At 33.7% G+C, this 26455-nt stretch overlaps 1 protein-coding gene and 2 long non-coding RNA genes across 30 annotated transcripts; 2 read left to right on the top strand and 1 right to left on the bottom strand.

The window, feature by feature from the left end:
* Positions 1–983: 983 nt before the first annotated feature.
* On the bottom strand, positions 984–5401 carry LOC110929313 (ATP-dependent Clp protease proteolytic subunit-related protein 3, chloroplastic). Its single transcript, XM_022172450.2, has 10 exons — positions 5049–5401; positions 3796–3897; positions 3545–3667; positions 3416–3475; positions 3071–3167; positions 2916–2989; positions 2039–2092; positions 1865–1948; positions 1668–1782; positions 984–1223 (listed from the first exon to the last, which is right to left on the bottom strand). The coding sequence occupies exons 1-9, from the start codon at positions 5304–5306 to the stop codon at positions 1687–1689; spliced, it is 948 nt and encodes a 315-aa protein (XP_022028142.1). The 5' UTR covers positions 5307–5401; the 3' UTR covers positions 984–1223; positions 1668–1686.
* A 9438-nt stretch (positions 5402–14839) lies between these two features.
* LOC118490309 lies at positions 14840–17205 on the top strand. 3 transcript variants are annotated; one of them, XR_004889154.1, is made up of 5 exons: positions 14840–15873; positions 16013–16084; positions 16185–16772; positions 16854–16919; positions 17006–17205. It is a non-coding gene; the product is annotated as an uncharacterized LOC118490309 (long non-coding RNA). The 3 variants fall into 3 exon arrangements; XR_004889155.1 differs by having other exon boundaries at positions 17019–17205; XR_004889153.1 differs by having other exon boundaries at positions 16854–17205.
* A 4518-nt stretch (positions 17206–21723) lies between these two features.
* LOC118490310 lies at positions 21724–25718 on the top strand. 26 transcript variants are annotated; one of them, XR_004889171.1, is made up of 11 exons: positions 21724–21890; positions 22389–22451; positions 22530–22896; positions 22977–23030; positions 23205–23244; positions 23336–23430; positions 23494–23532; positions 23628–23943; positions 24192–24298; positions 25204–25252; positions 25343–25718. It is a non-coding gene; the product is annotated as an uncharacterized LOC118490310 (long non-coding RNA). The 26 variants fall into 26 exon arrangements; XR_004889172.1 differs by having other exon boundaries at positions 22530–23030; positions 23205–23252; positions 23494–23553; XR_004889161.1 differs by having other exon boundaries at positions 22530–23030; positions 23205–23252.
* The last annotated feature ends 737 nt before the right edge of the window (positions 25719–26455 follow it).

Below are 26455 nucleotides of genomic sequence, written 5' to 3' on the forward strand. Positions count from 1 at the left end.
TAGTGTTGTAAGAATCGCTAGGCGGTAGTCGGGCGGTGGGGTACCGACTAGCGATTAATCGGAATTAACAATGATTAATCGGAATTAATCGGATTGAGATTTTTATATGTAATTTTTAGTTACATATAGACACACACTTTTATATGTAGTTTTTTTAAAGTAGACATGTTTTAACCCCTCAATGACTATTTTTTAAAAGTATTTGGAAGGAATTTATAAGGTTTGGTCAAAATTTGGCCCGCGTTTGGTCAAAATTTGGCCAGAATAGGACCGCCATTGACCGTCTAGCGATAAATCGGCCATTAATCGGTGATCCTACGATTAGTGATTAATCGGCGACTAATCGGAAACTAGTCAGGATTTTTACAACCATGGTCGTAACCAGACCAGGTCTTGTACCAGAGGTGACGTGGCATATAGACATTCATTCCAGCTTAGCGTCCTTTTGTACATTTTTTCGGCCTGTCCTTCATTGTCCTATGAGGTTCTTGTTACAAGTACTGGCGTTTTTCAATTTGTGCCACCTGTCGTCCTTTCCTGTCTGCTAGGAGCTTCCTTCTGTCACCAGGTGTACTCTTCTAGAACCTTCTAGATCGTCTTGTGTGGTAAGATTGTATCTTTGGAGTGGTGTGGTCCCGCTAATACGTGCTCACACGCGGTTTGAGACCATACCTCTTCACTCTTAATTTTGTTTGCATAGCAAGAGTGGATCTTTGCAAGCTTTCGGTTTTATTCCGATCTTTTGAAGCATCAGTAGTTTTGAATTGATTAATATAAATTGCTTTGCTAATTCATTGCCAAATAATTCGAACTAAACCCAAAACATTTAATAATGTGATATGGCTGCTATGGGATTATGAGTTTATCTTTGATGATGTCCATGGCTATGCAAATTGAGTTGTAAAACCAAAATCAGAACTGAATTCATATTTGTGCTGCTGCTGTCCTTGTTAAATCAGTTTTTCTAAGGTTGAAACAGAAGCCAAAATGAATTTTTAAGCTTCATGAATATGTATTTAATTTGAAGTGTTGAGTAGTCCAACTTAAAGACATGCAACTAATTCTTAGATTTGATGTGTCTAGAATATCAATCATCATTAATGACTTGAATTTCAAACTTTGACTTGCCTAGACGTAATCTTGGGTCGAACATACAATATATCAATCGTCCCCTCTCCCCATCACTTCAACCTTTTCGATTCTTTGACTTGAACAGTAGATACCTATAAATAAAAAATATTAAAAAGTAAGCTGAATTGTTCATGAATATAACACTCACATAACTCTATATTCCTAAAATGAAAATAAATAATAATAAATGCTAAAAGGTTGGTTCGGTTTACATAGCCAGTTCCAAGTTCTAAACCGTTGAAACCGAACTCGAGTTCAGTCTTTTTTCGACGGTTTATGAACACCCAAATTTGAACACATCATCTTCCAAGGAGTTGGCAATCTTGCACCAAAAAGCTGTTGATGTCCAATATTTGATTTAAAACATCAATCCGGTTTTCATAATTAGCTAATTTTTAAGGTTTTCCCTTTAGCAACAAAATACCAACCCAAACAACTTATCCCTGCGGAACGTGTGAGAGGAATAATATTAAGAGTGACGAATTATGCATCTCAAAAAATGATGCACAAATAAGAAACAAGTGTATTTTAAATACCTAGAGCATATGCATGTTGCTAGATAGCATCGACGGCTTTAATGCCAGCATTCTTATCCCATGCCTCAGGTGGTGCAGCATCCGCCATGATCTTTTCCTGACCTCGCCAAAGTATCTAAACACGAAACAAAAATCACATTATTATAAGTTTATAACCAAACAAAAAAATAATACTGTCTATGAATGTGTTTGTGTACCTTGTCAATTACACCAAACTCTTTAGCTTTAGTTGAATCCATATAAAATGGTCTTCTCATCACTTGTGTTACAGTTTCAATGGGCTGGTTCAATAAACATAATACATCCCATGCATTAAAAGCACATCCTAGTTCTTCAATCGATAAACAAGACTAATTCAACTGATAACTCACATTTTCGGTGTGCTTTGCCAAGAGGCTAACAAGTGTGTCTTTGTTAACGATTACCTGTAAAAAAGATCCAAAATAAGAATTCAGCAAAACTTTTTAGTAGCAACATAACTGATATCTGAAACATCTAAAGAACTTGACGATATGTGAAAAATGAGTGGTCAAACGGGTCGGGCCAAGTTGAGTTGGGTTGACCCACAACAAACACTTTTTTGTCTACTTTATAAACAATAAATGTGTTAATCATTATTACAAATATATTATCACAATAAAAACTGAATCTTGCAATAAAACAAATTAGGAAATAAACTTGGGGTAACATTCAGCACATTCGACTTCCCATTTAGCAAAAAAAAAAACTATCTAACTCATTTAGATAAAAGACAACCCAAGTAGAGCTGTTCATAAGTAAATGGGTCTAAATTGTCAAATATGGCATTAGTAAAACAAGGATGACACTGGTTTAAGATCCCACACACCCCATGTGTAGAGGCCACTTGTGATGGATATAACAATGATAGACAATTTGGAACGGACCAGATGAAGTTGTTCGAGTGATATCAATCAGCACTGAGCAGAGCGCTATTTACAGAAAATAAACTTAACCGTACAACCAATTAATGGAGTGCATTCACATTTATTTTGAAGTAACAAAGTGCCAAAGTGAAAGAATGTTATATGGTAAAATCGTAAGAATAACAAGTGCATTCACACAAATAATAATAATAATAATAATAATAATAATAATAGAACACTCGCACAAAGTGAAAGAATGTTATATGGGGAAAATAACGAGATGAATTTGGCAAATAATATTTTCACACAAATATACTAGAACACTCCACAAAGTTATTTAAAAACAAAAAATAATAACACCAACCTCCTTTGCACGGATGAGAACATCACTGCCTGTCATTAACCCAGATGATGGAACACGAGGTTGTTGTATCATAGCTACAAAAACAAACACTTGTTATTAGTTAATAGCAGCATACAACAAAGATGGTCGAGAATCCATTAGTAATTATAGTGTACCTTTTGCGTGTGGCATCATAAACCTTTTGCCCTTGGTCCCTGCAGCAAGCAACAGGCATGCATGACCTATAGCAGCTCCAACGCCAACTGTATGAATCTGCACATTAAATCATAAAAATCAGAATTGAAAAGACAACATTAAAACAGCACTCAATTGAATGTTCAAATACAAAACTTTATGTTTTACAGAAGGACAAATGCAATGAAAATTTGCACAAACACCAAAGTAAAACCCAGCTTCTAGAAAGTTTTACCTTCATGTCTTAATGTTTTAGACTTATGTTGGAAAGAGAACATACACATCTCTTAAATATACTGTAACAAACATTAGGCAAGCATAGTCACCTCATTTTTTAATTGCATCATAGCATCATAAATCGCAAAACCCTCTGTTTCCATTCCAACCTGATCATAATAAGCGAAGTCAACGGATGGAATAACTGTTAATTTTCTCATAAAGAAAAAAAGGCTCACCGATTCACCATCATCACGAGTAGTTCCAGTGGAATTTATATAAAGATATATTGGCTCTTTGGGATCCATCCATTGCAGATACATTAGTTCTGCAATGATGAGTTCTGTTACCGCTGGTACCAACTGATACAAAGCCACCAAAAGTAAAAGTAGTTGAATTAAATTATGTAAAAATTCTTGAACAGAGAAAAAAAGGCACACTATCCTTTGTATTGTGTGTTGAATTTAGAACAAAGAACAGAAGAACCCACCGGCATGCCAAGGTACACTATTCTTCCATGGAGAAGCAATGATGGTAAATCTGGAGGCGGCCTCCTTGGCCTGTGTTCATTGTATGAAACAGATCGTTCCACCTAATAATACAATTAAAAGTTAACCCCAGTAAATTATTTATGTAACACTGACAATCAAGTTATAATTGACTACCACAAGGTCAAAAACCAAATCTACTTCAATTATAAAAACAAATTAGTTATCGAGTTCCTTCATTCACACTTCATGAAGCTTTGTATGTGCTTTTCTCATGGTTTAATTTATGTAGCAGCATTCACATAGTACAAGTCAAATCGAACAATATAAAATCATCAAAGTAAATTTTGGAATCAATCAAAATGACTATTACAATTCCATAAGATCGAGGCTAGCAGTATCAATGAACTTAATGTATAAGATGAATTGTTTATCTTAAGCATTCTTTACCGAAAGGTTCTATTTGTTTATTTTCTTATCTACCCTCAACCGCAGAATAATAAGCATCATTGCATCGATGATTATGTACCTACATACCATAGCAGCAGTATTACAGCCTGTTTTCATCATAATGATGTATTTGATCAATTGTAAAAAAAAAATGATGCTTCTTTTTCTCTAAATCGGTAAATCCCAACACTCAAAAAGGCTAAAATGTAAATCCACAAATAACACTTCCATAATCTATTTCCTTTTTTTAAAGAGACCCTGTAACCAAAGGTAACCACATGTTGTGGCTTTTCAAACACCAATAAAGCATTATACTTCATTTTCATATCCACCTACAACATCAATGCATACAATTGGGTTTGTACATCAGAAAAATAAGCCACTGCACTTTGTTTTCCTCACTAGAACACAATCAAAAGTAGCTTCGCAGGCGCTTTTGGCTAGCCTAATCCTACAGAATTTGAATCTGAATTCATTTCTTCATGTGTTTGGTTGGAAATTAGAATTACAGTTAGATTTAACTCCACATGCAAATTCATTATTAATTCAAATTCCTTTAAAATACATACATATCCTTTAAGCAAATTTCAATTCAAATCCAATTCTATCGAAAAAAAAAACTCTGGTTCCTCGTCGAGAAATTACTAGTTCTAAAGTGAGCTTAGGGTTTACAAAAGGCAAAATAAGTTACTAGTACTAAGTAACAAGAGTCAATCAAAAGGATACAACCGTGAATAATAATATAGAAAGAAAGAAAGAAAGAAGCAGACAAAACTGAAATAAGAAACTAGGTTATGTTATGTACCGAGGCCGGAGTAGCCATAAGCGTAGGAGAGTCAAAGAGGTCGAGGTAGGGCGGAGTATCGGAGTTAAGCGGGCGATTGAGGAGCTTCTCCGGTGAAGTAGCGGCGATAGAAGCGAGCTTAGAAAGAAATGGATCCTTAGGGTTTAGCGGAGGCATCGGAGGTTTGATACTATTGCAAGCACGTAGCGAACAGTGAGTGGCTCGCCGGAACGACGCAGGTGAAGGAATGGTTGAAGACGCCATTAAGGTCGTGGACATTTGTGGAACCTTTTACGAGACGAGAGGAGAGGAGAGGAGAGGAGAAAGAAGAATTGGAGTGTTAGGCTGGAAATCTATATCTATTATCCATCTACCAGTAGTAACACACGGGTAAGTTTAATAACCATCGAAATCAAATAATAAAAAACAGATTATAAATATATCATTTAAATTGTTTGTATATAATTACATATGATTATAAAACAAGGGAAAAGATTAAATAGGAAGTTAATTTTTGTTAGGAAGGATAGGAAGTCATAGGATTATGACATGTGGCAAATTTTAAAATAAAGAGAAAGGGTATTTTAGTCAATCCAACTCCTTCTTCTTCCTTTCAAAAACCCACCATTTTCAAAACCCATCATCTTCAACTATTTCTTCACTTTATATCTCAATAATCACTACATTATACTGCGATTTTCATCACCAATCAATGATTCAGAACCCGATCAACGGTTCTTCAGCTTTTTTTGAAGAAAACCCAGTTTAATTTCATAAAAAAAATCTCGTTTTTTCCGGTGATTTTGGAGATAATCACTCGATTCGTTCGATTCGAGCGTTGATAAGTGTTTCTATCATTTAAATTTCGTCAATTGATGAAGAAATCGGCTTCGATCCATGTAAGAAATTCTTTAATTTCATTTTCACGATCTGGGTTTTTGATTTAGTCATTGCGTTTTACGATCTTTGCGGGGGTCCGGGGGCGGCAGCCCCTGGCGGGGTCCAAGGGGCAGAGCCCCTGGCTGGTTTCTGGCCCTTGGACAGTAAATTGTTGTACTAAAAACGCATCAGAAAAATTAATTTTCCAGAAATTGGCTCATTTCAAAGACAATAATTCGTAGACAATTCAGACAGTTCACAGTGACAGACAGTTTTATGTGTCCATGGCGTTTTAGAAATAAGAGAGTTTTATGTGGTTTCTGGCTAGTGCGTTTTAGAAAAAAAAAAACACATTTTTAAGTGTTTTTAGTCATTGCGTTTTAGGTCAAACACATTTTTAGGTGTTTTCAGTCTATTGCGTTTTAGAATGAGTCATTTTTAAGTGTTTTCTAGCCATTGCGTTTTACAAATAAGACATTTCTTTGTGTTTTAGTGCATTGCGTTTTAGGTAAAACACATTTTTATGTGTTTTTTTTTTTTTTGCATTGCGTTTTACAAATAAGACATTTCTTTGTGTTTTCTGGCCATTGCGTTTTACAAATAAGTCATTTCTTTGTGTTTTTTGTGCATTGCGTTTTAGAAAAATGTCATTTTTTAGGTTTTTTTTTCATTGCGTTTTACGTAACTGGTGGTTTTTTCTATTGCGTTTTACGCAACTGGGTTTAAATTTTTTTTTTAAATATAGCAATAGTATACTCGTTTTAAAGATAAAAAAAACGCTCGTTTTTTTTGGTGCAATTTTTATAAAAAAATAATGTCGTATGAAAGAGTTATTAACGTTTAAAAAAATGGGGGGGAATTGGAGGAGAGAGAAACTATTGGCTTGGATTGACTAGAATGCCCTTCAACAAACTCACGGGCCTCTTTTCTACCTTTCAATTTCCCTGATTTAATCTTAGCCCTTGATTAACTTAATGGATGGTCAAGATCACTTCCTATCCTTCCTAGCCAAATAAACTTCCTATTGTATCTTCACCCTATAAAACAATGTTAAAAACAGTATATATTAGTATTATAAGTATAATGTGCAAAGTTTTTGTCTATATCTATATGTAAAATACGATGTGAAATTATTTAATGAATTCACATTCGCATTATACTTATGAATTGACAACAACATCAGGCATAAGTCATAACTGAAGCTACAAAACATTCAGAAACAAAGGTCTTCTGTGTCTCTGTTTCAAGCCAATAATTGACCTTGAAACCGTATCTGCAAGCGACGCTGAATTTCTTGGTCTCAATACTTAACCTACCTGAAATTGACAATTACTATCCCGTAAGTTTCAAAACCGCATTGAAAAATCATATATAACAACCCAAGTTTCGAGATGTATTAAGGAAAACCGTTACCTGAGATGTAAACAGAAAGAATGTGATGGCTCAATGATGGTTGTTGTCATTAGGTGCATTGAGACCTAACGGAAAGAATTTGATGGCTTAAGTATAATTATAAGCTTATTAACGAATGAGACCATATTAATTTAAAATTTAACCTTATGATAACCAAAAGGCAATCTTTGTATAGTCTGAAACATAAGTCATCCTTGAACTTGGGTCATCGGCCAAATCAAATACTAAAAAACAGATTATATCCCCGCATGAAAAACAAAATGGATAAATTTAGGGAAAATGAGTTTGAAAGATGATAATCCAACAGTAGAGGATCTCATTCTACAGCTTCGATAAATGTAAGGGTGTTCTCAAATAATGGTTCCTAGATGTTTAAAAACCAACAAAGATCGACAAATGTCAACAGTATTGATATTCTTTGGACATTTGTCGGTCTTCAAACATCTAGGAAGCATTATTTGAAAACACCCCTGAATTTATCGAGGCTGTAGAATGAGATCCTCTACTGTTGGGTTATCATCTTTCAACCACATTTTCCCTAAATTTATCAATTCTGTTTTTCAGACCTCGCAAAGCCACCTATTCGCCTGCAAACAGATCGAGAAAGCTTGAAGTATAACCTGTAATTAATTATATGGCACCGGATTTTCACTGATTCAAGAATCTCAACATCAGCTGACAACAAAGAACCAATTAACAAACATCTTAATACCAATCCATAATTCAGATTATTAACTTCTGAATGCACTAACCGTTTTCTCCTGAAGAATTGTTGTCCAGTCTGTGTGATGTGGTGTCAATTGTTGTCCAGTGGATCTAATTCACCAATATTTGTTGGTAAAACCACCATAGCCACACGACCACATGTAAAACAAAACACAGGAATCATGTCCAAACGTCAATTTATATGACCGATCTACAAACGAAAAATTGGAAAACTTACCGGCGTCCTTACATACAGCTAAATAGGCATCTCAGACCAACCAAACTCCATTTTCTTGTATAGATGTGACAACAATTATACACGATCCCTTTTCAAAACCTTAATCACCAACACAGAGTCGGCGAAGGTCATTCAAGGTGAAGTTGCAAAACATTTGTATTGTCAGAATGCCAGGCTCAGATTGTGCATAAAGATGACAACACCATGGCTGCAAGAGAGGTTGCATGAACAACTGCCATCCTACAACCTTGCCACACCATAATGCTATCTTCATTCAATTTTTACTCAGATCTACAAAATCTTCATAGCCTCATGTTGAAAGGACAAGAAAAATGCACTTTGCATTCATTTTTATTCATCATCACAGTCAACACTAAATGATTTACTAAAGTAATACAAATGATTTGAAAATGTCAGACCTCGCGTATATTTGGGCCGACGTTTGCTTCATCATAGTTTTAGTCTCAGGTGAGAAGCATCTCATCAACATCATTGACTGAATATTCCTTAGGTGACATCGATCTCATCATCATCAACCAAACATCGATTACACCCAACGCTACCTAGAACAGCCGCGAATGGCAATCGGCAACGATTAGGCCATGTTGCAACAACACGCCAGATCTCGCCATCATAGCCTCAGATGACAAAATCATCTTCATCGGTCTGAGTGACAAAAGATGGTGATAAACCGACGGATTTCTTTATGGATGACATGGTTCATGTGGAAGATGAGGAAAATAAACCCTGAAATCGCCTGTGAGTTTGAAATGAGAAGAAAGAGAAAGATGGAGATTAAAGTGTGAAGAAGAAAGAGAGAGTTGAGATATGATTACTTCTCACAGGTGCATTAAATGCACAGTTCAACACCCCATGCATTTTCAAAAGTTCCCTCCTAAAAAACCCAAGAATTATATAATCCAACGATAGGCAACATGAATAACCTATATATAACGAATGCTAAGGATTATGACAATCTATCCAAATTTCTCATACCTACAAAACCACAACCAGACTTTTCAGCCAAAACAATAGAAACTCATTAAATAAAAAACCTAATACCAACAAAACCATAAGCAGACCATTATACCAAAACTATGGAAACTCGTTAAATAGAAAACCTAACCGTTTATAAAGAACTACAGTTGGACGCATCACCATTGCTTGCCAGAGATCGACATCTACCATCGAAACATGTCGCCAACTTCATCTCCAACACCAACTCGTGGCTGTTAGCCTGAATCGGTTGTCGAATCTGCCCCAACTCACCGTTAGAAAAAAAACTAAATTTATACTATGTAGTAAACAATTTGAAAATTACCTTGAACATTTTTATTGGTCGGCCAAATACGAAACATATATATGTCGAGATCTCGGCAACGGCACAGAGCGTCTGGTGCATCTTCAATTTTTAGAATGATTGAGAATCCATTTAGGTTAATGATCATAAACACAAAACCTAATTAAACAAACCTACACATCGATTACAAAATCTGGTAATAAACATACCTGAACTTCAACAGCTTGACGGTTAACATCTGCACCTGATACATAACCAAATCAATCAGATTTAATCACCAACAATTTTCATCAGCAATTTTTAAAACAAAGATCTTGTACCTGATAGAAGAAAACAGTTGACTACAGAGCTCTTTGAAAACACTACATGTAATCAAAATCCTCAAATTAGAACCCTAATTTCTAAAATTCAGCAAATTGCTACAAATAAAGCTTTTAAATAAAGCAAACTTCAAAGTAAGATAAAACACCACATGCAATAAATAAATTTCAACCAAATCACAACAAAATTACAGAATCCTGAGTTCAAACTGTTACATAATTCACTTAATCAGTTCTAATTATGTCAAAAACTAAACAAATTCGAACTGTATCAGATTACAAATAAAAAAAATGAATTTAAAACAACACTTTAAATCATACATCACGTGATCACCATTATCTGAATTGGAACCAGAGTTGAATACCGTAGTCCAAACCTTTATCTTGTTCAAAACCTACAAAACAAAAATTAGGGTTTACATGAGAAAGAGAGCATCTGAGAGAGATGATTTTTAGAGAGCATCTGAGAGAGATGATCTTACTCTTCTTCACCAGAAGAATCAAAAGATTCCACTGAAGGAGTCTTTCTAGCCTGTAGGAAAATAAAAACAGTGATCAGAAAAAAGAGACAATGTTATAAAAGCGGCTGCTAAACGGGCCGTGTTCATGGGGTGGGGATCGATCCTGATCATATAAAGTTAAATAATTATATATTAGTAAATGACAGTTGAGAAACAAATAATTATCATTATATACTTAAAATACCAACTAACTTAAAAAAGAAGCTTAAAACACATTCACAAGTTTATATCAACTTCATTATATTATATGATTCTGACAAAGACATTTTATCGAGCTGGTGGTATGCATACTTTCAAAACAACGTATTCATCATGTCTCAGATAAATGTTGGAAATTCTTTAAACAAACCTAAAAGAATAATCTAATCTCTCTTAACTGAACAACCCTTTTACATAATCCTTCCATTCCCGAAACACAATCCATATATTTCACCCAAGTGATCACTCAACTTTACAAACCAATTCTAACTGTTACATAATTCACTTAATCAGTTCTAATTATGTCAAAAACTAAACAAATTCGAACTGTATCATATTACAAATAAAAAATGAATTAAAAACAACAATTTAATTCATACATCACGTGATCACCATTATCTGAATCGGAACCGGAGTTGAATACCGTAGTCCAAACCTTTATCTTGTTCAAAACCTACAAAACAAAAATTAGGGTTTACATGAGAAAGAGAGTATCTGAGAGAGATGATTTTTAGAGAGCATCTGAGAGAGATGATCTTACTCTTCTTCACCAGAAGAATCAAAAGATTCCACTGAAGGAGTCTTTCTAGCCTGTGGAAAAATAAAAACAATGATCAGAAAAAAGAGACAATGTTATAAAAGCGGCTGCTAAACGGGCCGTGTTCATGGGGTGGGGATCGATCCTGATCATATAAAGTTAAATAATTATATATTAGTAAATGACAGTTGAGAAACAAATAATTATCATTATATACTTAAAATACCAACTAACTTAAAAAAGAAGCTTAAAACACATTCACAAGTTTATATCAACTTCATTATATTATATGATTCTGACAAAGACATTTTATCGAGCAGGTGGTATGCATACTTTCAAAACAACGTATTCATCATGTCTCAGATAAATGTCGGAAATTCTTTAAATAAACCTAAAAGAATAATGTAATCTCTCTTAAATGATGTCTCAGATAAATATCGGAAATTCTTTAAACAAACCTAAAAGAATAATGTAATCTCTCTTAACTGAACAACCCTTTTACATAATCCTTCCATTCCCGAAACACAGTCCATATATTTCACCCAAGTGATCACTCAACTTTACAAACCATTTCACTTAAACCGACTTGCATTCTTAAGAAAATAGAAACAGTCACTCAAGTACACTAACTTTAGCATAGAATTTCACAGTAATCAACATTCATTTGCAATGGAAATTCACAAGAAATATTTTAAAAAGTCAATCAACCTACTTGACTTTCTAATTTTCTAGTTAGTTGCTATCCAAATTGAAAAGGTGATAAAACCAGCCTTTTGGGGACCAACAACAATACAAAAAGGGCAATTCTACTGGTCCCTAAAGTAAACATCAATGATCCTAACAATATTAAGTCAAAATCACAAACATATGACCTAACCCTAGTCAACATCCTAACAAATCAAATGGGTGGATCATGGATGAATCCATATTGACCTAAAATCAAGATTCAACACCAACTACAAAAACATAATCAACATCAATAAAGATATTTGTATTTTAAAAAATCGAAAAAACAAAAACCCCCAAAACCTAAAATCGAACTTGAAACATGAAACAGATTAACAATTTTTGTTCAAAATTAGTTACGAACTAGAAATAGCACCCGCCGCGTTGCGGGCGGGCCCACATATATTACCCGCCGTGTTTGGCAAACAAAACACCATTTTTATTATTAACCCATAAAAAAACCACAAGCTAGAGGCTCACCCCACTACACCAAGGGAAGACAAACATACTGTTGACTGAACAGGAGGTGAAGACAAAGCATTTTTCACAGTTACAACAGCACCGTTAGAGCCAACACGCTGCCAAAATAGATCAACTTAACATTGACCACTAAAGTCGTAAATATAACGCTCGATACAAATTCCTACATATCTTTCTATGCCACATGGCTGAGATATCAATACACGGATCAAACTGTAAAAACAAGTACATGCACTTCAGATATTCAGGTGTCCTTTCTATTAACATAAATATAAAATCCACCTGTCTTAAGTAGTATACTCCAACGATGATCAAATAATAAGTAGCTAAACCGAGCCAATTCGGCTCGTTACAAGCCGAGCCGAGCTGGCTCACTTTCTAACCGAGCCGAGCTGGCTCGGCTCACTTTCAAACCGAGTCATATCAAGCGAGCTTTTTCTGAGCTGAATCAGAGTGAGCTTCGAGCGAGGTCCGAGCTGCGAGCTTTTTGGACAACCCTAAGTAAATAAGAGGGCTCAGATTTCTCATCATAGCCCTTAAATCAAATCTAAAACGTCAGCATGGTTGGGAACGGAGCCGCCACGCCACGCGACAACAGAGGGCAAAGCCACAACCATAGGTGGCTTGTTTGATCGCCATAACTGTAGCCGCCACTGCTAGGGATGGCCGTTGCAAAACGACCGCTGGCAACGACCGACTGACACACCCTAAAAAATTACAGTTGACAACATCACTGTTATCATGGGACATACATAGCTCTCTGTGAGAACAACCTCATCATCATCGATTCAACATAACCTACAACCGGAGCCGTCTCCGCCAGAGACGGATGTATCAAAATAGCCACCGACCAACGGTTGGCTCAGGACCTTTATCCGCACATCCTTAAGCCTCAGATCACCCAAAAAAAGGCTTGCATCACCATCACCGAACAAAACAACGACATCGTTGTGTAATCAAGCAACCATAGCTCTCAATAAGAATACTCTGATCATCATCGAGCCAACATAGCCTGCAACCTAAGAACTGGCCTTTAAAAGCCACCTCTTTACATAGATTTTACAATGGTATTTTACATAGATTCAACAATGGTATTCATGATGATGTCAATCAAGTTAGGATCAAACCTAGCAACGTTATACACAAACATAAGTGCTAGAAATTCAAGAATGCACTAATAGAAGACTCAAAGACTTCTATAAAGTCAAAACTGATAATCGCACGACAGGAAACTTAACTCAAAGTAAATTCAAGCAAACAATCAACAACAAATCAGATTCAATCGATTATTCACTTACATGATGATTATTGTTGTTGCTCGCTTCTTGATTCAACCATCCTGTTGATGGTTTCATTAGCCAAAGCAGAGATTTAAGATGCCTTATGAGTAGAAATATAGGAATTACTCATAGAATCTAGCCATCATTTATCCCCTAAATTCAACTCTATCAAAATTAGAAAAGAACTTACAAACCCTAACCCCTAAATTCATAAGACTTTATCGATCTAGAGCTGATGTCGTGATCGTAGGATGCGAAGAGACCCAAAAAAGCCCAAAAATAAAAAACCTAAATGAAGAATGAAGGGCACGCAGATAAAATATCACAACGATAAGAGATAGACGGTCGCCTTTCATGGCGATTAACAATTTGATCCAATTTCAGGGTTTTCGAGTAGAACCGAAGGTGTGGGCGGGCGGGAATAAGCGGATGTCCGGCAATGTTTTGATGATGAAAAGTATACAAACGCAGAAGAAACACATGACCATTGTAGTTTGTACAATTGTTGTACAACCACAGAAAGCTCATACCACTCATTAAACATAGCTTACAACATTATGATGCATGGTAAATAACTAAAGCATAGGGTACAACACCTAATGCTTAGAAATGTTGAAAATTAGAGTTATATATAATTACGCAAATCCGATACAGAAACTTACCATCAATACAATCCATCTATGAAGTAGCAGATGACGAAAAAGTAAACATGTTTCCAGAAAGTAATGTGGCGGCAGCCAGTTCCTCCACCGCCTCCACGCCGGAGAAACGGTTGTTTTCACCGGAGATTATATAGATACCCACATATGAACCCTAGAACTTCAAATTTGTGTTAAAAAACAAACTGAGAAAGGATGAGCAAATATGAGAGGAGGATTTCTAACCTTGAATCTGTCATGATTTGTAAAGGAGGCAACATGAACTGCCTATTTGAGAAAGTATCAGTGCCGATTTGAATCTGTCATGATTTGTGATAGTTTTTTTCTTTGAGAGGGAGAGAGAGAAGGAAAGGGAAAGAGGGCGGTGATATTGATTCACTGGCATTTTATTGAGCCCCCTTCTCTATTTTGAATTTTGAATTTAAAATTTTAAAATTCAAATTAAATGGTATCTATATAATAATATAGATTTATATCTACTACTTCTAATAAAGCAAAACCAACTTATGCCACATGGCATTTGCTTAAACCATCTCTTTTTGGTTTAGGAGGGAAAAACTTTTCTCTTATCTCACACAACGCCTCCTCCTTCCTTCCACGGTACGATTCATTATTTTCTCCTACACAATGCCTTTTTCTTCCATAGTAAGATTCACAAACCCTAATTCTCATCTAAACTCTTCAACCGCTTCTCTCTGTTTTGATATCTAACATGTCTAAACTCTTCAGCCACCTCTCTCAGTTTTGATATCTAACATGTCTGCTCTGTTTCATCCACGTTTTCTATGTCCTTATCCTCTTTCAGTTTGGGTTTCTATTTACCCCCTTCATATTATTTAATTGAAGAACAATTATTGGGTCTCTATTGTCCTAATTCGCTTCTTCTAATCGAGATCTATTTATCAGAAGTTACACAATACTAATGGGATTCTAATCCTCTTTGATCGATTTGTGTATTAAACGATTAGTAAGATAGGACGACTCCTCAATTGTGTTTTTATGCTCTCAATGTTCTTGATAAAGAGACGCAGAGGTTGAAGACCATTAAGATTGAAGCCAATACGGTATCATCTTTTATCCTCATTTCCATATTTCATACAGAATGCTAAATGTGATTGTGAAAGGTGTTCATGTGATATGATTGAAGATTAATATGCTAATTATTGATTGATTGATTAAGTTTTTGATTCTTCTAATGTTCTTTGTATTTTCTATTCACATTCAGTAGAACATCTTTCTTTAATAAAAATCCATCTGCTGAAATTTGTAATTCATGCCCGCCAACTGTTTGTGTAAATGTCCCATTAACTAATTTTTCATATTTCCAACATTTTGAAATGCATGGTCTCAAGATGAGTTATGTTCTTTTGAAAAACAAATCTTGCTTTGTGTTCTTTGGTAATCACATTTCCCTGGTGCTTAGGTAATCACTAAATCCCTCTAATACACTTATTCGATAAACAAGTCTTGCTTTGTTATAGCAAATTGCAGTTATGTGTTGTATAGTAAATAGACCAGAAGAGATGGCTATTGTTGTTTTTGCATATGTCGGTGATGCACCTTGAAAGATAGAGCTTTATGTTGGAAAGGTACATGACTCTTTTTTTTTCTTTGTTTCCGTAAAGAGGAAACTGGTCAACCAAGTTAAAAGTCTTCTAAATTGTATTTTATAAATTTGTATCACGTTTGAAACATAGCTGACTTCATACATTTTTTATATATTTTCAGGTACCTATTAAAGTCATTCGTTGCCCACTTATAGATGAAGTTCATCAGGAATTCAACCCGTGGATCTACCAGGTCAGGATCTTGATTAGTTGATTCTAGATGATGAAGCGGCCGACTTTTTTTGTTTTAAATGTGGTCTTTCTTTATTTCAATTTCGTGTGTTTTTTTTTAGGTGACAAGACTTTACAAAGACAAAGAACATGCTGAATTCGATTTCACTGTACGAATATCCTTCTGTTTTATGGAAAACTCAGCGGGTTAGGTAACAGATCAGAACGGGTCACCTTTTTACGGGCCAGACTGCATTGGCTTGCTCTATAGCACTTTTTCTTCTTAACATTTTTCAATAAATAGTTAGTCTGTCAAATATGATTACAAAAATTATATCGTCATAATAGTAATCTAATTATTTTAATTAAAATGATTTCAGAAATTTTAATAAATGCACTTTGGACGAATTTCGACCAATTAAACCGATTCCTTATAAGATAACTTTTGTTTATAGTTTTACCTTTATTACCCATTAGAGATCAAAATATAACCCAAATCAACCCGTTCATAAGTAAACGGGTATAAGTTGCCACATCAAGCTAATAGTGATCACTGACAATTCTGGTTTTATTAAGTAAACTTTTGTAAGATCGGCGAAATACCAACGGATGACAGTGTTGGAAAAGAAGTGAGTACAAGAATTACAGCGAACATGGTCACCAACAAGGTGTTCTATACCGATTCTAACGAAAGGAACTTTCTCAAAAGGGTTAGCCCGTTTTACATTTCTTTATATTTCCTACAGTTAACGTCTTTCATGGCAAGTAAGTAATTCTCGATTTATTATCAGGTACGTGATTATAGAGAAGACTGGCCTCTTCAAGTTACACAACCGGTAGCTGGGAATTATTATCTGGTAACTCTCTAGAGACTAGACCTTTAGTTTATGTCTTCATATGAGCTTTAGTTTATGTCTTCACTAAGTTTTTTTTATCTAAAAAGTGTTCTTTATCAGCATCCATGAGTCAGAAGGATCTGCAATAGCGTGCTAAGATCAAGAAACTGTTGAAAGAGGCAACTGCACTATTTGGACTCGCGCGTTTATTCTTCATATTTTTCATTTGAACATGCTGGCAAAATAATTTTTTTTATTATTGAGCCATGACAATGTATCCTAAATAATAATTTTTCATATTCTCAATCCATTGGTCAAGGTCGCATCAGCAGCCTTCCCTATAACGAATTTAAAATGTCCAATGGTGACGTGGATCAACCTGATGTTAGAGCATGCAAAATGATCTCTATGGGAACTAATGGCCTAGACTTCTCTATTGAATGTGCTCTTGAAATTGAGGATGCGGTATGTTTTTTTTACCCACCGGTTAAAATTTAATAGGTTGAAAAGGCCAATCTGAGTTGTGATTCATCTCAACGGGTCAAATAAAAAATAGCTAAATAGAGAACGGTTCATAAGGTCATAATAGGTTGAAAAGGCCAATCTGAGTTGTGATTCATCTCAACGACATCTCAACTGGTCAGATAAAAAATAGCTAAATAGAGAACGGTTCATAAGGTCAAACTGGTCAGAGAGTAGTTCAAAGTCTATTTATTTAACGCATACAAATCCTATATCGTTTTATTTAAAGGTTTATATTAATATTTATTTTTTTCATGGCAAATTTCTTTTATTCCTTTTGGTGAATTTGGGTATGTTTTATCTTTAATGGGTCAAAAGAAAATATATAAAAAAAACTTACCTTAAAAAGAAACAGTCAAAAATCAAATTGAGTGAAATGTGGAAATTTTAAGTAACTGTGATCATTTATTTATGAAAGCACTAAGTTTTTTTATCTAAAAAGTGTTCTTTGTCAACCGAAGATTGACATTCAAAGACAAAAGTTTTAGTTCTTTTTCATGGATGGTTGTTTTAATGGGATATGTATACCTTTATTATTGATTGTAGCTTGAAGATGGTTTTAAATGAACAAACTTTAGCTAATATTTTGCCAAGTTGGTTTGAGAAAGATGATTAAGTCGTTCACTTTCTAATGTTTTTGAAAAACGTGTTGAGCCATTGCCGATGAAATTAGCTGAAAAACAGGTAATAATGGAAAAATCCCACGGGAGAACGCTTTTCCGTCTGTTAGAGCAGAAGAAAAACAGGTGGATTCTGATGTTGGTCATGTCATGTCTCCTGTTTCGAGCAGTGTTATACAAAGTTTACCCAAAGACTGGCTTGAATGTAGAAACTATTAAGCATTATTGGGAATTGTTATGAATGTAGAAAACCCCGTCTTCACCATTTAGTTTTTTTCTTTAAACTGCCAGCATTAACTTGGATCAACTCTATGCTATAGTTGGTTTCATGTAGAAGATAATGTGCTTACCATATTTTGCGGATTTCTTATTTTATTATGTTTATCAGATTACACATTCAAATGACTTGATATCACCTTATCAGGTCAATCTGTTTGACCTTCTATTTTTCAAACACGGTATATATTGTTTTTTACAGATCCATTGGCACTACGAAAGGTAGACTTCTGGGATCTGTATTACTCACAAGAGAGACTTGTAGAAAGACTTAGGATGTCTCTATTTCTGGAAATCGGTCAGTATATTTACATGGGTTCATGGGAAACCTGTCAAATGGGTTGGGTTGGGTTGGCCAGTTTATTATCTCTCTTTCATAGCTTTCTTTTATGTATATGAACAACCACTATAAATAGTATCAACGTAATTATAAAAAAAAACTGCATTTTAGTAAAAGTAAATGTGACAGTTAAATGTAGCTTCTATTATCGAAATTATTGTTTACCAAATTTGTGTGCAGCAAGAAAATGATGGAAACCTCACCACTTCCATTTCAACTCGCTCGACAGTTTTAAAAATGGGTTGCTTGGAGCTTGCAAGCCTTATCGAGCATGTGCCATTTTACATCTATACCCTTTGTGGTTGTGAATATTTACATAACTACTGTTCTATCTAATCGAATTAAGCAAATCGAGTCAACCCAAGGTTGAAAGTATGAAGTCATCAAGCTGAGGTTCGATAGCATCGAGTTGATTAATGCTAACCTTGATTAATATTATTATTAGTGTTTTGGTATTGATAATCGAATTGAGTCCAGTGGAGGCTTGATTAACCTCAAGGCAATTTTCAAACTTTGATGTTTGTATTTGAGTCAAACTCCATCTTGGATCTGTATTGAGTCAACTCAGCTCGGTTACACCTTTAAATGAAATCAAACTCATGTTTGTCAAAACGAAAATAACCTTTCATTTCATTACAGGAAAAACAGCGGGTCATCTTCCACCACTCATCAGATTGACTTCTCTACCCATAATGTGTTGGAACTCAGAAACAATACTAGGTCTCAATCTTGGCAAGAGATTAATGAGGGTGATCTGAAGTGTTTACAGTTAGAGGCTTTCAGCAGTGAAGTTGTAGAAAATACGATGAAAGCTCGAGTGCGTCAATTTGCCTTGAAGGTTTCCAGGATGGTGATAAGATCGTATGTTTGCTTTGCACACCCAGGTTCCATTCCCTAAAGCTGGAAATAGGATCAGTTCAACCTGTTTACCATCAATGTAAGTTATGATTCAGGTATATGATAGGTGCTGAATTCCTTGAAGTTATCAGTTAATAATTGCAGCAACTTATTGACTTGGTTCTTCTTTATAATGTAGTTGTAAGGATCAGGGAACCGGCCAATGGATGATGCGGAAATTGAAAAAAGTGATATAGTTTAAAGGGAAAGTCAACCACATGAAGAAAGGAAAGATATTAGCTTTGTTCGAGAATTTAGTGAAAATGGCATAGATGAAGATGTTTACAGTTTAAAATTTGGTTTTTTAGCTAATAATGAATAGATATATAAGTGTAATCCTTTTAGCTATTTAATATCTCTTACTACTTTCGCATGATCTCATATTTTTTTACTCAATAGTTTATAGTTGTAACTTAGTTTCAATTTTCAAACAATTTCATGTACTCTATAACATTTTCGTTAATATTTCAATGTATATAAATTATAATTTTTTACTTCACAAATTTAAAGGATTTAGTTTAATGCTGCTTTTTGACTAACCATTCTATAATAGGAAAAGAGATTTATAGCAAATCAAGTGGTGGAGGGTAGCTAACCAGTTGATATCTCTAAGAACCTGTTTGAGTTGTTCTTACACTTAAGTAAGAATCTATTTTTTTTCAAATTAATTTCATGTATATTTTTAATAATCTAGCAATAGAGCTTTAAGTTCTAAGTCGTCCTGATTGGAATTGATAATGTCAGAGGATGAATGCGATAGTGGAGTTAAAGAAGACATCATGAAAACATCATGAAGGTTTAGTTGACAAAAACTTAATTTGTAACGTTCATTATGTTGATGTACTATTGAGACGTGCTCAAGTGTCTCAAAATATTAGGCTTAACAAATCACACTTTAACGCTTCTACGTTTAAATTATTTTATGTGTTTAGTTGGTGTTTAGCCACCCGCGAAACTCGCGGGATCTTAGGCTAGTCTATATCTATACTATATAATAAAAGAAACCAATAAAGGGACACTTGTCATTATTTTAGACCATTTTTATTTATAGATAATTATTATTTAATTTAAATTATTAAATATTAATTAAATTAATATAAAATTTTATCAACTCTAATCATTGGAATAAACTTAAATATTATTTATAAGAAAAGAAACAGAAACTCTATAGAAAATAAACGATAGTGACAACACTTTTGATCAAATATTTTTTTATGAATTTTATAGTGTTGGTTTCGTTGAAAAAAAAAAGAAACAAATAAAGAGAATCATCTTTACAAATCATTGTTATCCAACAATGAAGCTAAAAACTTGATGTGTCTAAAGTGTGATGACAAGTTATGAATTTATAAAAATGAAATATTGGATTTTAATAATTTCAACAATAAAACTCAACATTTTCGTCTTAAATATAATTAAATTAATATAAATCTTATCAACTCTAAATCATTGGCATAAACTTAACTTCAAATAGTAAAGTCTTATCTAAATTAAAACTTCAAATCGTAAAGTCTTAACTAAAAAACATTGTTTCACTTAATAGTAGATAAACATGCATATTATTTATTTAATGTTATTATTGTTAACTATGAGATTATATTAAACAACTTATTAATCAAACCAAAAATTTAAAATAGTATTAACCTAATTTAAAAATAATAAAAAATCCATTTTGATTTAGAAATATTTTTTTAAGAATAGATAAACCCGTGTAATACATCGAGTTTTTAAAGATATAACATTTTTTTTATTATTGCTATATAAAATTAAATTTATTCAACCCGTATAATAAATAGAGTTTTTTTAAATATATTTTTTATTATTTAGCATATAAAATTACATTTCTTCCACCCATGAATACACATGGTTTTTTTTTTAATATAACTTTTTATTGTTTGGTATATAAAATTACATTTATTTAACCCGCACAATACACGGGGTTCTTAAAGAATAATTTTTTTATTATTTAATGTATAAAATTATATTTACTCAACACGTGTAATAAATGAGGTTTATAAAAATATATTGTTTTTTTATTTAGTATCTAAAATTACATTTATTAAACCCGTGTAATGCACGGGGTTCTAACCTAGTATATAATAAACAAAACCATTGGAGGACACTTGTCACCCATTGGCTTAAGCCAAATAAGCAGCCACATCATCATACATGTGGTATAGCTCTAAATGAAGGATTGGAGTAGCTTCTTTTGTACGCTTCATTTACTCTGTTCCTCTTCTAAAACAAAACCCTAATCCTTGTCTCTGTCTCTCTCTCTGGCGAATACGGCGAACAATTGTTATCAACATTCATCAAATCCGAATACCTTCATCCACGGTAATGTCTGATTTCGTTAATGTTCTTATGTTACTTAGGTATCATTCGTCTGTATTCTTTGATTTCTGTTATAATCGTTTGATGACTTCCGATTTCTTAAATCTTGAATGTTATTTGATGGTCAATAGTAGTATTTATTAGTATTCTTTCAAGATTGTTTATGTTTTTTTTTATTATTGATTGATGATGATTATAGTTAGGGTTTTAATCGAGGATATTATAAACGATTATTCTATGCTTTGATTCGTTAGGGTTTTCTTCAATTATTTGATGTTGTTTCATTCTTTTTTGTTGTTTCATTTGTCTGCTTTCTTTAATAGTCTAATGTTAGTTAGGGTTCATTCATCTGTATTGTTTGATTTCTGTTATAATCGTCCGTTACTTTCGATTTCGTTAATCTTGAATGTTATTTGATGATCGATTATTGTATGGATTAGTATTTTTTAAATATTCATACGTTTTTTTGTTTGTTTTTGATGATTTATTGATGATGATTAGCTACATGACAGAGCGGATTAGAGGATACCTATTATCCATGTGAAGCTATCACGTGGTTACCTGGTAAAAATATTTTTTCCTTTTTGGATATCTTTTTTTAATTTTAAATATTACAGCAAATATGTTTACTGTTCTTTTCAGCAAGGAAGGAACTTCATTTCCCTGATTTCTTTGATGCTATGTCAGCAAGCTAAAAGGGTATTCTTGTCTATTCACATGCAATGTCTGGTTGGGTGTTTGTGATAATCACCTATTAACGTAATTCCACTGGCTTAGCTTTCTCTTTAGCTGGTAAACAATCCGAATGGAGATATATCTCTTGCAATCCCCCTATCCTTGATCTACACTTTTTCAAGGGAAAAATATATACGCTATACACCATGAGTCAGTTATATGAATCCGTTTCAGCGTTCGTGAAAGATAAGTTTAATCTCTCTTTGAATCAGTATCAATGACTCAGTGTTCAGAAGCGTATGCGGTGTGTGGAATCTTGTATAGTTTTCAGGAGGTTATGTATCTCTTTATTATTTTGATTTATTGTTTTGCTTCTAAATACAATAGTTGAGAAATGAAGCTTTATGGTGACAGCCGACAGGTTCAAAACATCCTATTATCAGTCTTTGGTCATGGTATATGACTGAGGTAAGGCTTGAATGGTTGTAATCACTATTTCTTAATTAGTAATTCCTTAGGGTGAGTTAAACATTTTCTAAAGATATATTTTTGGACATGATGTTTACGTCGCTCACTACACTTTCTTTGGCACAAATGCGGCATTCACCAATATTTATTCGCATCCTTGCTATAATCTTATAGGTGTTACTAAGAGTTGGGGAGATTATAGCTTCAAGAACAGGTGCGAAGGTATATGTGTTTAACTTAGCAATTGGTTTTTATGCTTAGCGATTTGAAATTATTGTTTGGCTATTTATTGTTGGCATTATCAGAAGCTTTGACAGAGAATGAATTGGTTTACGGAGCTTAGTTTATGGTTTTGAAACCAAACTAAGATGGGCATGTGTCTCTTGACAACATCATAATGGTTAGCTTTCACTTTTTTTCCTTCAAATACATTCTTATCTTAGTGTTGCGAGATCATTTGCAGGCTCTCATGTGTAATGCTACAAATGCCATGGAGTATAGGGTTCGTGATATTCTAAATTCGGTGTGGAACCAAGTTTTGTTTTATATAACCTTAAAAACCTCATATTTAATTAGTATTTGCTTATGTTTTTGTAGATGGCACCCTCATCTTATAAGAAGACGGATTTTGTTGCAGCAATAAAAACATATCAAGTTGAAGCCCTTTAGACATGGGTGCAAATTAGTCCAACATTGTTTGATTACTTTAAACAGGAGGGTAGCTTCCCGGCTTCTGTTGAAATACTCACTCGGGTGTATAATCTTTTTTATTATTACATTACTATAATTACATTACTTTTTATAATTACATTACTATTGTTAACAAGTTTGAACTTTCTTCACATATGTATTTTTTTCAAATGAGGCATCTCATGGCTGGCATGGCATCAATTTACTTTACTGGTAGAATTAGGTGAGGTCGGTTGCTAAAATTAGTAATAAATCGAGTGTTGGTTTCCAGTTTGTGCATAAGTTAAATTTGTAAGCTAAAATTGGTAAAATAGTGCCAAGCCCATTTCTGTTTCATGCAGCTTGCCATATTTTATACCATGTTAATTTTCATTTTGCATCATCTACTCATACTGCACTTCTATTTTCGTCTCTGTCAAACGTAGTAAATATGTACATATAAATTAATTATCAACTAAATTTTTTTCATAGGTCTGTGAGGATGATATCTTTGCTGGTGTGCTACTGCAGTCTCCATCTATACAGGATTGTGATGAGAGAGACGTTCTACTGTTATCCTTTCCCACAAAAATACTAAGGTTATTGGAAAATTTTTGACGCTTCATCCTCCGTTGTGGTTTCAAAATTTTACAGTTAAACTTTACAAATAAGGGGTTTTTTTGCTTGCTTAATGTTAGAGGTGTGTATAGTTCGGTTTTGGGCTCAAACCGAACCAAATACTTAAGATTTGGTTTTTTGAAAATAGTTCGGTTTTTGTTATCTTTTTGTTTTGGGTTAGGTTCGGTCTCATAGGAGACCCAATGTTGAACAAGAGGTAGGAAACCTAATGTTGAAGCTCTAAAATTAAGTTTCTTAAAAGGTATATTCATTATGCACACGCCCATCTTTGTTTGGCTTGCTTAATTTTAGAGGTGTGCATGGTTTGGTTTTGTTACTTTTTTTTGTTTTGGGTTAGGTTCGGTCTCATAGGAGACCTAATGTTGAACAAGAGGTAGGAAACCTAATGTTGAAGCTCTAAAATTAAGTTTCTTAAAAGGTATATTCATTATGCAAATCATTTAAAATAATTGAAATAATTTTTCTACAATGATTTTGGAGGTTTTATAGTATAAAAAAAATACCCTTTGGGCTACTTCTTTTCATTTGACTCTTTGAAGCTATTTGACCCAATAAAGGTTAGACATAACTAAATCATGCATGTACAGGTGGAAAATGGCTGGATCAAGGGTAATGGGTCAAATGGATTAATGTTAAACCGGTATTTTGTCTAAAAGTTTTAAATACTGTTAAAACAGCTTAAATTTTGTTACAGATAAGTAGTATGTCCAATATGATTTAAAAATTATATTATGTAGTAATAATTGTATTAGTTTATTAAAATAGTGGAGGCTTTACACCTGTTTGACCCTTTCAACTTATTTGACCCGTTTGACCTTTAGTAATATGTTATATCAAATTATAGCAGTTTCTCGACTAATTGCAGATCATGTTGGTATCACAATGGCAGATCTTGGTCAACTCTGCCATGGCAGGTAATTTTCACTGTGTTCCTTTTTGCAAACATTTCTTTAAAAATGATATTTTTTCTTTTAATGTTACTTGGGTGTTTTACTTTACATTAGCCTGCATCAAGATGGGAAGAATAGAACTAGCAAGATCTTGCTGAAAATAGACTTTATGCCGATCACTGGCTGGAATATTACGCCACCAGAAGCTGTAAACTTATAGGGAAGCAATCGAGACTGTACCGAACTTGAAAAATTATTGGATATTTGACATCTAAGATGCTTATAGATAACCCTGAAAAAGCTTCTCTTTTGTATTGGGAAGAAGACTATGATCTTCTTTTGAAATATGTGTTTGTGCTAATAGCAAAACTAGGACGAAGTTGTGTTCTCGTGGGTCTGGTAAATCACATATTCTTTTGTGACATAGTTTGTAGATTGAAGAACCTCTTGTGTATAAGTAATTCCATCGAAATATGGAGGAAGTTATCTATATACCGGTATTAGAAAAAAAAACCATTTTTTTGTTCTTTGTGGGAGGGGGTATATGAGATCTTTTATACTATGTTTGATTCATTATTTTTATGTAGTAGCTTTGAGTGATCAATTTTTGAAATATCATTCTTATAAATGCTTGAAAGATCGATTACCGATTATAAGCTAAATCTTGAACTTGCTTTGTTATTATGATAATGTTGTTCTGTAATCGTAATATAAAGAATTTATCATACAAATGGTTCATGTAGCCAAACTATGCTTTTGGTCCAACTTCAAAAAGGTTGCGTCAGAACACATTATCATTTTACTAAAACTTTTAACCTTTTAAATTAACAACACATTTAGAGAAAATCAATTAATGTGCCGCAAACAATGATATGTAAATAATGTGTATGGCTATGAACAATTTATTTGTTTTAAGGGTGTTATTTGTCACCAAATGCAAGAACGACAAGAATATCTTCATCGGAGTGCATGCTAAAATTTCATCAAAAGTTAGATGGTTTTAACTTTTTCAAATAGGAGATGGAAAAGAAGAAAACGAGAAACAAACCGAAACACCATCAATATACATTATCTTTGTTTGTTAATTGTATCTAGATATTATATTTTTTTAGTTTTTGATCGGTCGATTTTAATATATGTCATGCAAATATTTTTCACCTGGCATCTAAAGTTAATTCCCTATGCTATTTGTCGATTTTAATACACAAGTTCAGAGTTATAGTTATT

The sequence above is a fragment of the Helianthus annuus genome, chromosome 3 (assembly GCF_002127325.2).
Source record: "Helianthus annuus cultivar XRQ/B chromosome 3, HanXRQr2.0-SUNRISE, whole genome shotgun sequence".
Taxonomy (NCBI): domain Eukaryota; kingdom Viridiplantae; phylum Streptophyta; class Magnoliopsida; order Asterales; family Asteraceae; genus Helianthus; species Helianthus annuus.